The sequence below is a fragment of the Buteo buteo genome, chromosome 6 (assembly GCF_964188355.1).
Source record: "Buteo buteo chromosome 6, bButBut1.hap1.1, whole genome shotgun sequence".
Taxonomy (NCBI): domain Eukaryota; kingdom Metazoa; phylum Chordata; class Aves; order Accipitriformes; family Accipitridae; genus Buteo; species Buteo buteo.
In genome coordinates, this window is record NC_134176.1 from 42003271 (window position 1) to 42017603 (window position 14333).

The window sequence follows — 14333 nt, forward strand, 5'->3', positions numbered from 1 at the left end:
CTGTACTTGGCACTGGTAAGGACACACCTCAAATATTGTGTTCAGTTTTGGGCCCCTCACTACAAGAAAGACATTGAGGTGCTGGAGCGTGTCCAAAGAAGAGCAACGAAGCTCGTGAAGAGTCTAGAGCACAAGTCTTATGAGGAGCGGCTGAGGGAACTGGAGTTGTTTAGCCTGGAGAAAAGGAGGCTCAGGGGAGACCTTATTGCTCTCTACAACTACCTGAAAGGAGGTCATAGGGAGGTGGGGGTTGGTCTCTTTTCCCAAGTAATGAGCAATAGAACGAGAGGAAATGGCCTCAAGTTGTGCCAGGGGAGGTTTAGATTGGATATTAGGAAAGATTTCTTCACCGAAAGGGTTGTCAAGCATTGGAACAGGCTGCCCAGGGAAGTGGTTGAGTCACCATCCCTGGAGGTATTTAAAAGACTTGTAGACATGGTACTTAGGGACATTGTTTAGTGGTGGACTTGGCAGTGCTAGGTTAACAGTTGGACTCAGTGATCTTAAAGGTCTTTTTCAACCGAATCAATTCTGTGATTCTAACCCAGTAAAATACAGTATTCTTGAGTATGACCCTGCCTCAATTAATTTGTGCCATTTATTATGTGCTACAGCCAGTTTTTAAGTACAGGCCTCACTATAGTCAGCCATATCTTGTCTGTGGTTCATGACTTAAAATTGGGACACCCAGAGGAATTCTTGTATTACCTATTATAGGCACCAAAGTTACTAAAATAAAGTATATCTGATCTGAAGCCTGGGTTACCTGTATGCTCAACGGAGAGAGACAGATGAGGGAGTCAGAGCAGGAGTCTACAACAGGTGCTTTGGATTTTCCCCTGAACATTGTCTCCAGCAGGGTCTGAAAGGAACCCAGCCTTCTAATTTAAGGAGCCAAACCAGTTGTTTAAAGTTGCACTGTTTGAATACTTTCCTCAAAGGCTGTTTTGAGAATCCAAACACAGGCATGGAAAACACAGCCACAGCCAAATTCAGAAATTTGGCCTGTAGTATAAATCAATTTCTGTTGCACTTGGAGTCTGTAAAAATCTTACAGTCTATGATGTGAAATCCTAGTCCCTCTGCCTGGTAGATTTTTGCTGCTGTGCTAGATGCCTAACAAGTTCTTACATATACAGAGCAACTTAAACTTCTCTAGATTGTACCTGATTTTCTGGTGATGCATGTTGTTGATAGGAGAACACCTTCCTTCAAAATCAAACCGGAGAGAGAGTCTGCAGAATTTTCCAGAGATTGTAAGGAAGATGGGACCACAGGGACACGAGCCTCCACCACCACCCTAAACCTAGAACAAAGTGGTAATAAAACAAAACTGCTTCCATCTCTACTAGAAGCAGGAAGAGAAAAATGACACTTGCCTCAATGAACACCAGACACTTAATGATTATGTCTTAACCCAGCCCTCTGGAAATGTACTGATATGTTTTAAGTTAATCACTACCCTTGGAACTTATTTTAATTATGTATTAAATCTAGTAAAACCATTAAATATAATTAAACAGGACTGCATCTGGTATACTTTTGTGTATAAGATGACTCTGTGATTCGTCTTACCACCTAAGTGATATCTACACCAAGTTACCTAATGGAAGAGTAGAGGGACCTTTAAGCCACACAGCTCGAGTGAAGTGAGCACTGAGCAGAGCACAAGGTGCAAGATGTCAGTGAACAGCAGCCACCTGCAAGTAACTTTGCAGGTATTAATGGATAAGATTTAAGAGGGCTGGGCAGCCGGTACACTGCAGAAGCAGAAGACTCAAAGGGAACATCTGTTATATAATTCCTACAGTGTTTTGTAGTCTCCACAATCTTTCATTTTTACAACACATTAACGAACAATTCCCTAGCTATTTGCCAATTCCTTCTGGATGAGGTTACCAGGAAAAAAAGTCCTGCGGTGTTACTCATTTTTAATGGAATCTGAAACTAAAATAATACATGAACAATCAGTCTCTCAGTGCAAAAGGAGAGGAAAAGCAGGATACCAAGGAGGAAGTCTAGTCCTCAGACCACTGCTCTCAGAAAGACCAAAAACTAGGTTGATTAACAAGAGCTATTGGGAAGCTAAATTGAGTAGAAATTATATAATAGTCTTTGGGGGGAAATATGGGGGAAGGAAAAAAACATGTTCTATAGTATGTTATCCCTATGAAGTCTCAACTTGTTCTCATTAAACTATTGGCCTTTTTCACTCTTCTGAATTCCTGTAGCTGAACATTGTGTCAGGTGCACACAAATTACCAAATTATCCCCACAGTGCATGCAGCAAAGTCCCAGCATGATGCAGCAGCAGCAGCGCAATAAAGACAGGTGACCACATCAGTAGCAGTCTGTTCTTTTTGGCAAGTAGTATAACACTGACTTTGAAAAGATACTGCTCCTTGGGCCAAACACAGAACTGGTGGGATGGGACCCCTGGAGGGCTGTACTCAAAGCCAAATAATCATCAACACTAGATCAGAACAGGTATGGTTTTGTGTAGACGAGCCTTAAAAACCTTGTGAGGATGGCAGTTCCACAGTCTCTCTGGGTGGCCTGTTTAGTGCTGCGCTACTCTGAGTGAATATTTTCCCAAAGTTTGGTATGAGCATTCCAACAAACCCTAGGATACTCCATTTTTCACCAGCTGATGTCTAGAAGTCAAGCCATTAATTGTTGCCATTGTACAAGGCATCTCAGCCAGTCTTCAGTCTTTTTATCCAGCAAGACTTCCAAAACTTCCAAATAAGAATGCTCTTGGAGACAATGGACAAGCCTTACTAAAGCTGAAGTATATTACATGTACTTTTCTCCACGTGACCATATACCCAGTGATTTCACAATGAAGGGCAATTACATGGTCCAAGCCTGATCTCCCCTTAGTAAATCCATGCTGAATGTTCCTGATTGCCACCTCGTCCTTCATGTGCTTGGAATGAAGTCCAGGAGGACTCACTGCATGATCTCACCAGTGGCTGTGGTGAGCCTGATTGGCCTTGTATATGGTTTATCAGATCCTTTTTTGTCTTCACATTAGGCTGTATCCCATCATGAGAGCCCTCCTCCAGCCAGCATAATGCTTCCTAGCTAATAGAGCAGCAGTCTCAGAGTCACACAGCCTGACAGGGGAGCACTTTACTGAACACCTAGCTTCTCTAGGTAGACCCTCATCTGTTGCTTCCCCAATATTAGATCTCCCAGCTCCTTCCCTAACCATGCTGGTACACACAAAGGCCTGGGGCCAGGCTTTGCCTATGAGTACTGAGAAGGAAAAGAAGAGGAAAAAAAGAAGTATGGAATACTTCAGCCTTTTCCATATTGTCCATCACTAGGTTTTCTCCTCCATTTGCCTCCCTAGTGGCCCCACAATTGCTCTGAACTTCTATGTCACTGCTATCTACATGGTTGAAGAGCAAAGAGTAGCTTAATGAACTTTAGCAATTCCTGCAACATCACAAATCTGGGCTCTGGACAAGGAGCAAAGGGTCCAGGACAAAAAGTCTGGCCAACTGTCTGGTGCCTCTGTCCCACACAAGAGGCAGTCTCCTACCACTAATGCTCTTTGATTCCTCTTCATATGTCAAATAAGAAACCTGAATCTAAGTGATGAAGACCACTCTGAGACTTCGCCGACTTGTGCTGTGAAGCTCCCCTTTCACTTTCCTGTTGTCCGGACTGTTAGTCTCCAGGCTACCTCAGCACAGTTCTAGCAGTCAAAGAAGAGATAAAGAATTGGAACAAGTTAGAATGAGAACTTGGGCAATAATGCTATGAAACTGCTGGATTAAGTGGATAGGTACAAAAAACTAAATCTTTTTTTACAGGAGACTAGACAGAACCTTCTTGATGGGCAGACATGTGCACACCCACACATACATGCCTGCACACGTGTGTACTTAGGTGAGGAGACATGTTCCAAACTCATCACCCCAACAGCGATGCTGTATTACTAGTTCCTCTTTAGTGGCTAAGACTGAGGACCAGAGTGCAAAGATGAGGCCCCACACTAGGTTTCTGGCCCCACTTAAAGAAGTTACGGCGCCTGACAGAATTGTAGAGACACAAATGGAATTTTAAAAAGTCTTTAAGAAGTTTTTTACTGTGAAATAAGAACATGGCCTGCAGGGATTTTTCTGGATAAAATAGTTTCATTCCTTTCACAACACTTTGTTGCATTGGAAACTAGATGGCAGGTCAAAAGTATATATCAAGAGAGGGGAATGATCATCTAATCACAACAGAAGCAATTTGCAGAAGAGTTGTCACCATTTTCAGAAACTGAACTGTAACAATCCAGGTGGCCAGAGCTGCAGGCCTGTGAAAGATTTCGGTCTTTAAATTGTTTGAGCTTGATACTGACAAATGAGTGGAATTAGATGCTGTCAGGTCTGTACCTCTCTCCCAGGGATTGTCAGTCGCGCTAAACTGCATTACTGTGGTCTTAGATGAGACCAGACTAAGAATAACTGCAACCTGATCCCCAGTCTCCACAGAGGAAAGATAATTGCACTTAATGCTTTGTCCCGTATTACGATGTCTTCGTGCTCTATTTTTGCCTTGAGGTGCTGATGTAAAGGATCCATTGAATTGGCTGTGCACAGTTAGGGCAGCTTCGGCATAACAGATTTGTTTATAGTGCTCTGAATGGCACTCTGCGATGTCACAGCAACTGAATGTAAGGAGCGACCTCACTCTGTGATCCAACAAAAAATCCCTTGGCAGCCGCCTGAGTGTCACTCCTGGGAAGGAGGCAAGTAAGAGAGCAGTTATTTCCTAATAAGATGAACCTTTCAGGGTTTGCCAGATTCTTGCAGGGAAGATGTTCAACCTTTGAAAAGTGATTCACACATTAAAAATGCAAAAGGCTATGGGATTAAATTATTGAGTGTAAGCCTGTCTTTCTGCACCTGCCAATGTATCAATGATGTACTTTATGCTATGCCACTGTAAATCATTACCAACAATGTAAAAAAAAAAAAAAAGGAAATTATCATCAGATCTGGGTGGGCTGTAATTTTGGTGGTTAGGAAAGCATGATTTTATGAAGAAAAAGGCACGTTTGCAAAATTATTTTTGCTAAGCTATAAATAGTCAATTTTCAAAGGTAGTTTCTGCAACTGTTTCAAAGGGGTTGCATGTAACCCTATAATGGGCAAATAAAGAGGTAAACAGTTCCTTTGTCATTTGCCAGAGGGATGAGAGGGGGAGGGCTTGAAAAAAGTAGCTCATGAGATGGAAGCCTGTCATTATTAGATGTAAGCATTTATCACATTATTGCAAACATGTTATTTGAAGAATGAGTAGGGTTTGGGTTTCCAGGCATCCACACCCACAGGTAAGCTGGGGCTCACCAGGCATTACAGGGGCAATGCCTTAAAGCATTTTACATTGTAGTGTAGGCGTCTCAATGTTTTTCCTAATAGGAGAGATGTAGTGGCCTGCTGATCTCATCAGCTGGACTACCCAGGCCTTTGTGCTTTTACTACGTCTGGCTTCCCAAAGCAGAAGTCTCATGTGCCGTGTGATCCCAAATGAGGACTCCATCCACCTCCGCGCAGCTCTTGTTGCCTCATCCCCACGCACCGACATGTCAAGTCCCGTGTCCTTCCCGGCACGCTTAAGTCCTGGCACTGTGGGGTGCACCGAGGAGGCAGCTTAGGTGGCTCAAGCCATTGCTTCCCGCAACGCATAAGCTGCCGTTGCTCAATAAGACTCTAGTACCTGCCAACAGTAACTGTTGAAAGTGTGGCTCAAGCTGGGGTGCGTGTGTGACATTTCAACATTGTTTATCCCAGAGAAGCTTTCCCAGCAGAAACCCCAAATCGGCTGCGAGGAGGTACACACGCTGTACTGTACAGCAACAGCAGGAGGACCTCCCTCAGGATGCATTGGCAAGAAGGGGATAGTGTGCTCAAAAATGAAATTACCAGACTTTTATTTTGACCATATATCTTCCGGCAGCTCTGGTTGTCAGGAATCGGCTAGGAACAAACTGAAAGAATGTCACGTAGTTTTATCTCAGGCACTGAGATCAGTTTGGCTTTCCAGTCTTAACTTGATTGTGCTCTGTGCTTGGATACTTAATTCTTTCCTTCTCCCTCCTGCAGATAACTCTTTTATCTTCAGGAAATGATTTATAACCCATGAATGTGGATTATATTTTCTGTTAACAATGTCATTATCGTTATTAAAACCGCTGCTTCCCTATGCCCATGGGTCTTTTAAGGTTCTGCCTGGATTTGTCACACTGCAATATACACTGGTCGGTAGTTTATCATTACATACAGTTACAGTTTTATGCTACTTGCAGTACTCGTATCAATTAATTAGTTGTGAATGCTTGAAGCAGAAAGCTAAAATCTTTGCCCAAAGTGCCTTGCTGCCTGAATAGAATACATTGGCATTAGCATTAGGAGACCTGGCCACGTAGGACGATACCTAAACTATTCCACAGCAGGACTATAATATGAAGATGTGTGCTGTTTCTTGAGGGAGGACTCTTGCCTACTTCTCCTCTCCTCTGGTACCAAAACAGTAAATTGTTCTAAGGCTTTAGGAAAACCCTTGCATCCTTAAATATGGGACATCGTAGAGGTGCAGTGGGTTAAATGTTCATTACACCTTTCCAGCAGGGAAATCTGGGCTAGATATATGAGACTGCTCCAGTCCTGAGCTCCCACAAAAAGAAAATTCATGGTAACTGTTGGTCTGGGAGGGTGAAAGCCAGGACACACAGATTTTGTTCTTTCAAGGACTCTGAGCAAGTGACATGAAGAAACTCATGGAGTTGCCAAGCAAGCGTGTGTGTCCCCACCCCATAACCCAAACCAAACCCCTATCTACCTAGTATAATTCAATGTCTATGAATATCATGCTTTTCCCCAGAACACCTTTAAATGCCTTAAGCTTTCCTACTTCCCCAGGGAAGATCTGCAAGCACAGCAGGGAGTTCTGCTGACCACCCCGATGCCCTAATTCCTGCTGAGGCCCAGCCTGTGCGTGTCCCTGGAGGACTGTACGTGGCACAGGGCAATCCTGACGCACGTTACCAGCGTTAGCCAAAAGAATTTGGCACCCAAAGCAATTAAAAATGATTATAGGGACAATTTAGCAGGATTGTTTGTTTGTACACTGTAGGTTAGACAGGTTTACTTGTTTGGGGAAGTGGAGGTTTTGACCTGAAATGCATGTTACACCACAAAAGAAATATTTGTCTATACACTGGGGTTGCTGAAGGTTATTTTTCTCTTAAGAGAATTGGTGCATTAGCAACATGCTATACCTGGAAATTTTTAGCAGCTGTGGACAGCCTCCTGTCTCTTCAAGAGGGGAAAACTCAGTAATTGCTGTGGTTTTAGAAATGTTGCTCCTCCCCACGAGCAGAGGCACGACTGCCAGTGCTCTTCCAAGAAGTCCAAGCCTGGAAGAAGAAAAGCATTCAGCACAGGGCTGCTCGTGGCTTTGTGTTTTCTCTTACTGTGCCTCAGCCTGGATATGCAAGAGGATTCAGCTGGGATTCTCATCATCATGTACTTTAAATCCTTATGCCTAAGAGGTATAACAATATAGGAAAGCGGCAGGATGCAATTAAAGCTGGGCATGCATTTTTGTCCAGAGACCAAACACTCTCATGTCTGGAGGTCCACCCCCTGCAGTGGGCTCATAGACAGCCGTTTCAGCTCTGATTCTGAATTCTCTTTTTTCAGCAGTCAGGATGAAGCAGAACAGATCCAAAAGGGGAAGAAAGAGTCTCTTGGTGCAACTCAAAATAACATGGCACTGAGACTGTTCACCGGAGACGCAGTCTCAAGTCCTGCCACGCCAGACTGAGCCCAGGCTCCTGAGGCTAACGAAGGAGCGGTCAGATGAACCCTCCAGCATGGGACCTGTTTAGCCCTTTTTTTTTGCTTAAATACCTATCTACTCATGCAAGCATTTGGATTTTAGACTCCACTTGTCAAGGTATAGTGCAATCCTGAAGAAGGATATCTTTCTTTCCCCTACTTATCTCTGTTTCTGTGCCAAAGAAAAGTTACCTAGCGTGAAGCTGGGGAGAAATGGCATTTTTTCACCGAGGACAGCATAGCGGCTGGGGGCTCTCGCCTGACAGGTGGAAGCTAAAGCTTCATGTCCTTAACAACTCCTCTGACAAGGACATCAGCCTTGGTCCTTTTTTAGTCAGACTAAAGCATGACTCTTGCTTGTTGCTTGCAGTCTTCTCTGCATTGACTAGTTTTCCAGTGGGAGGGATGGAGAGTGCATAACACTGAGTTTATGTAAATATTTTATGGGTACATGCAACATCTAGAGTTTAAATTTGTGTTCAGACTGATTCAGATCAGTCACTCACATCAAAGTGATCTAATTTTTATTTTTTTTTTGGCTAGTCCAGCTCTTTCATCTGCTGTACCTCTGCTGGAACCACTGCCTGTCACAAAAAATACAGCAAATGAAAGTAAGGAGTGGGAAACTGGTGCATTTTCCTTTATCGATCATTTTTAACTGCTTTTACAAAAAAAAAAAAACCTTTTTTTTTTTTTTTTTAAACTTAGGTATTTTAAACTCACCGTTTAATTGATAACAGTAAAGTTCAGTGAAAGGCAGACTTCTGTACACATTTAAATCAAACCACCAAGAGGCAAAATAAAGCTGTGCCTTGGCTGTGGCTCAGTACAGCTGCCTTCCTGCCCTGCCTTGTGCCATTCCACTGAAGAGGGTTTTACTGCAGGAGGTAGATTTTGTTCCACTTCTTTTTTCCAGGCCTTCAATGCCTTTGTAAACCAGAATATCCTTTCTCTGATTTTTCCACTCAATCTTGAAACCATAAATGCCCTACAAAGTGCTCAGCAGGCATCTAGCAGATGTAGCGCTACTACAACTGGGAAAAATGTAGTCTTGTGTTTAAGCGCATAAAGACTGTCATGGGTCTCGTGCTCCTTTGCAATATTTTATTTTTAATTAATATATTATTAAACAGTTAAAAGACACAAGCAAGCAATTTCTATAAAGAGTAGCTAACAGTTGTAAGAACAAACTTTTGCTTCCTTTGTGTTTGGCAGCAGATAGCAAGCCCTGTATTTGGGGGGGGGGGGGATCCAGGAAAACGTTCATCTGAGAGCAGTGATCTGGGGTGCGTTTCAGATGACGAGGTTTTTGCGCACATGCATTCACCTTCAGTGGTGAAGCAAACATAACGCCAGAAGAGCAAGGCCCAGTTTGTAAGCATGCCATGTGCCTTTTCACACATGCCTTTTTATGGTGAGATGCAGAGAGACAGCTTTCTCCTCGCAGTGCCTGCGTTGGTTTTCATGCGCTCCGCTCCAACAGCCATTCGACAGCATGTGGCACAAGGCCAGGCAAGACTGGGGACAAGGAAGAAACACGCAACCTTTGGGGAACAACCACACACCCTTCGGGGAACAAACACACGACATTTCAGTGGTCCATTCCCTTAGACTCCACGTACACCCTAAAGGAAACAAGGACCAGGGAGCAGACCCGAGCGCAGGTCACTGATCAGCCGTACGTCACTGCAGCTATGCCCTGTAGTTTTGTGGGTTTGGGGCTGTGCAAATTAGCACGGTCTGAACCAGAGCCTAGGGGCGCTTTGGGGGACAGCATGCGCCAGCCACCGCTTCCCAACAAGCTGCATGGATAAGACTGGATAAGCATGGATAAGGTGTGGGTGCCTCCACCCTGCAGAGTCCTCCAGCAGCCTCTGCCCTCACAAATGCCCTCCAAGTCCTCCTGCCACCCCGTCAGGCCAGCGACACACTCCCTCAATGTCACGCTACAAAACCAACCAAAACAACAACAAAAAAAACCACTCTGACGGGCAATGATACAGCCCTCACATAATTTCAGGTTCTGAAATGCAAAAATATATTTTAAAAAACCCTATTATCATTTAAGGCTACAGGGGTACCACGTGGGACCCCAAGGAGATCAAGGGGCACATGCTTGTCTGAGCCTCTGGGCTGCAAGATTAAACAGCAGTCCCTGGCTCTACTTTAAGTGTTGGCACAACCTTGGGTGACAGTTCTCCTGGCAAAGGGAGAGTCACACCACCGTCCCACCTCCCTCCCTACCCACAGCTCCCTCCCTCACTCTATATCAGGGTTTAACAGTCCCTCAGAAAAGTTATTCTCCACTGACTGTGGGTTACCTGAAAACCCTGTGGGATTTTTGGCTCTTTCACATTTTAGTGGGCATTTCTGTTTGCATTAGCAGCACTATGAATGCATCAAGCACGCCCCAGTTACCAGTCCGTGGAGCATTCAGAGGGACCCGATTTTCTCAGCGCAGCCGAGCTGACTCGCTGATGGGCACGTGCTGCCAAGATTCACGAGGGTTTCGGATCGCTCACTGTAGCCCATGAACAAAACAGGAATATCTTTTTGCAGCAGCAGAGCATAAAAATTAGGTACATGAGGTAAAACAGTGTTCCTATTTACAATATGGATGATATGTAAACGAAAGGCAATCCCGTAACATCATTGGTGGTCTTGTTCCTGACGGATCTGCTGTATCTTGGCGGGGGGTGCCCTGAATCTCTGTTCCTGAAGGCGAAGTCTTCCAGCTTCAGTTAGATATTGGTTTAGAAAGGTCAAATTGACCTAAATTGGTCAAAAGAAATGCCAGTCTGTTGCAGAGAACACCAGTATCCCTGACTGAACTGAGCCCTTTAACCACCGCAGCAGAAAAGCTGCTATCGGCTGCTATTATTGAGACTCCCCACGAGCTGTTCAGCCCCCAGCCCTCTCCTCCAGCTCAGCCCTTTGCACCTCCTGTGTAATAGCTTAATTCTGGCAGACACGAGCAATAATTTGATGCCCCAAGCGCATCAACGCAGTAAGGGCACGGAGATGGGCGGCATCACTCACTCCTTGTCCATCCTTTCTGCTCCTGCTGCCCGGCCAAGGTGAGCAGGGGGTCAAACACCCACCGGCTATGGGGCCAAGCAGTGGACCCCAGGTGAATCAGGGTGTACCAGGCCACGGGACGTGGGAGCACACAGCCTCTTCACAGTCCTGCTGGAATCAGCTTTTGTTCTGTGCAAGCAGGTTATAGGAAGGGGTTTCTTCATAGGACCAGCCAGAGGAGCATGAAGACGATGCACACAGCCGCATGTGCTTGTATGTGCATATACCTGCACCACTGCATTCTGTGCCAGGACGTGCTGCTCTCCTGCACGAAGGTAGCAGATCCTGCTGGTAGGACTCTCTCTTTTGAGATAGCACCCTGCTGCCATCTCACCTTTCAACTCAAAATGGCTCTCTATTTTTTCCTTGCAGCCGGTATCCGATTAGTTCTTATCTCCTCATGGTCTGAATTCAGTCGTACAGTTGCATTCCAGCTGTTAAGACTCCTCAGGTTTTGCATGGTATTCCTTAGCTCAGTAAATAAGCATTGTACAAGGAATATTGATGGAGCTTATTCGTTGCCATTGCTTGCAGCAGCAGAAGCATTTAGTAGACACAGGGTTCAGGCAAAAAAGCCTTTTGTAAATGCTCTCCCTCTGAGCTTGAATACTGTCTGCATATACCAAAAAGGCAGACCCCTGTTTCTCTTTCTCTGTCTAATTTTGGATTTCAAGTAAAATTCTAGATATCAAGTAAATTTCCAACACAGAAGAAATGTATAAGATTTTCCTTGGTGGTCCCGATGAATATGCTGTGTTTGGATTAAATAAGCCAGAAGCAGGTCCAAATCCTTCAGTGTTAGGAAGCCTGGAAACTTCTCTGACTTCTGTGGAGCTCTGTTTCGTATTGCTAAGCATCCTTCCCTACCATCTTTTTAATATAGTGGAGGGCTATAAAGATGTTCCAAGCTCCTAGTTCAAGGCAAAGTCTCTCACTGCACTCCAAAGCAAATGAATACCAGGCGTCATTTTTCCAAGTATTTCCCCCCAGCAAGGAGGTGTAATAAAGAATTTCCTTTCTTTATTTGTGCTCTATTTTAATGTAGCACCTATTAAAAATACCTTGCCTATGAAGTTAGGGATAGAAGACTGTAAAGGGAAAAAATCTTCTGGGTGTGAAAATACAATGGCTATGCACTCTGTTAGTGAGTTATGTTATCCTACATTCAGTTTACATACGTAAGGAGCACCAGCTTATGTCTTGGTCATGATTATTAAATTAAATGTACTTATAATTATTCCTCTCAAGTTTTTGGTATCAAAAGCTTGTTTCAGGCTCTTGACATTTTAAAGCATAAAGGTACTACCTGTATAAATCAATATAATCACTCATATCTTATGCAGAATTTATTCTCCAGCCAATGCTCAAAAGAACTGTACTCGTTCTCTGCAGCTAATGTCCTCTCTCTTTGAAATGTAACTGCCCACCTCGTGGCAGTCTGGTGCAGCATTTCTGTGCCAAACTCTTGCAGGGGAATGAAAAAAAAAGAATAATTTCTAAATCAGCAAGGGGAATCAGCCAGACAGAATGCAATTGTCCACATTGCAGTCTGGCCGTTGTTCACAGATATATATGACTCTTTGGCCTGACTTCAAAGCTGAGCCCACCAATTCAGTGCAAATTCTAGTTGCTCAGCCTATCTGAAAATCTGGACGTTACTGAATGCAAATGTCCAGGACTTGGTTTGTAACAAAGCATTGAAAAGACACCGACAATGGGCTCAGGATTGAGGGGACAGGCACATATGAAGTACTATCACTATCACCACCACCATATTCTATAACACCAGGGAGATCCCAGAAGGTCTCTGCTAACCAGGACCATAATTTCTTAACAAGTAAGACGACAGTGTGAGGCTCTCGTGGTCTGAAAACTTGGGGGGAGGAGATTAAATAAACCCTTTTGAAAGCTAGGAACTTGAACAAGGCAAGATGAGAAATGTACAGGTTTCCTCAGTTTCCTGCAAATAATGACCACTGTGATGTGTTGTAATGTGACTGTGACATGTTATAACGTAACTGTGATGTGTTGTAATGTGATTGTCATAGCCTTCAGTGGGGAACACTGCAAAAACCCAGCCTAGGGGTATCCAGCTCCAGAGTGGCTGGGGAGATTCCCAGTCCTGCTGCTTCTCCTCCGTTCTACAGCACTCCGGATTGCCTGGAGGAGCAGGTCTTTGTTATTGAGGATGTTGTATTTGCTCAGGTTCACAAGTTTGTCAAAATTTTCAGAGGAGTAGATTAGCCTTATGAGGTAATAGGGTGAGCAGTTGTTCTCCAGATTTACTTTGCCCGCTTCCATCTCTGAGAGACAGCGCTTTACTCCTGCAGAGAAAGACAAAAGCCACCACAGTGAGCTAAATCTGGAGCACAAAACACATGGTGTTGGAGGGGACTGATCCACTTGGCAGAACCCACTGTTTAAAACAGCCTCCAGGAAAGATTGCACCCCTCCACAGCTTGAAAGAGCCATTCCTGGTCAGCTTTCCCAGCCACTCCTCCTTCCCCCTCCTGCTAAAGCTCAGATCTGGAAATCCCTCAGCAGGGCTGGCAGGATTTGTCCTGCCCCTGCAGACAGTCATTCATTCCTGGGCAGCGTGCCCCTGGGTCCACATCCTTTCCCAAACCCTGTGAGTCTGACTGTCAGTCAAGCCACACACCTGGAACACCTTTCAAAATCCAAGATCATACCTCGATTAGTGGTGATGAGAGCACATCTGCCAGCTAGAGCGAGTGGACAACCTAGTACATACAAGGAGGCCTTGTGATGCTAACCACGCGGGATCGCCCGTTGCAGAGTGCAGAGGGAACAGAGCACCCCACATCAGCCCCTCATCCTTCAACTCAGTCTCAGGTTAACCCAGCCTCTTGGACTTGCCGACATCCATCCTCCCTCTTAGGTCAATCTTTTTGCTTAAAAGGACACCCTAATCACCTCCACCAGGGACAGCAGCAGCCTCATATTTATGCTTCTACAAAAATGTTTAGAGTTACATTTTTTCTCTGGTTTTTACCTATCTCTTTGCAGTATGAACCTAATATGCCCAAACCACACATGTATTGTGAGATGGCTGTCAGCAGGGCTACAAATACACTGCTGAGATATTCCTTATGACGTCTACCAGAACTGCATGAAAATGACACAAGAATTTTGTTTGAGACAGAAAGTTTTAGTCTAACCTAGTGGTTTCTGGGCAGTGTGATCGCAGGGTGCTGGGCACAGGCTGTCACTAGAATTGGCTGTATTAAAAATGTCCAAGTTTTGCTTCATTGAGCCTCCCAATATTCACAGCCATATTCTCTGTGCTATCCACATCCAGATACAGCTGCATCTGCCTCAAGCACAGAAAAGCACAGTCTATAGTTGCATTGAAAATGGGCACTTCACAAGCTGATTCTCTTTTCTAGAATT

At 44.5% G+C, this 14333-nt stretch overlaps 2 protein-coding genes across 6 annotated transcripts in view; one reads left to right on the top strand and one right to left on the bottom strand.

Moving 5' to 3' along the window:
- SPTBN5 (spectrin beta, non-erythrocytic 5) overlaps positions 1-1837 on the top strand; it is a 109247-nt gene extending 107410 nt beyond the window's left edge. The window contains exon 70 of the mRNA XM_075030667.1: positions 1198-1837. Within this exon, the coding sequence (XP_074886768.1) occupies positions 1198-1372 (175 nt within the window). The 3' untranslated portion in view covers positions 1373-1837. The remainder of the gene's footprint in view (positions 1-1197) is intronic.
- A 6420-nt stretch (positions 1838-8257) lies between these two features.
- PLA2G4B (phospholipase A2 group IVB) overlaps positions 8258-14333 on the bottom strand; it is a 58168-nt gene continuing 52092 nt past the window's right edge. For all 5 annotated transcript variants that reach the window (XM_075030675.1, XM_075030674.1, XM_075030676.1 and 2 more), the window contains one exon: positions 8258-13246. In XM_075030675.1, coding sequence (XP_074886776.1) covers positions 13002-13246 — 245 coding nt within the window. In that variant the 3' untranslated portion in view covers positions 8258-13001. The remainder of the gene's footprint in view (positions 13247-14333) is intronic.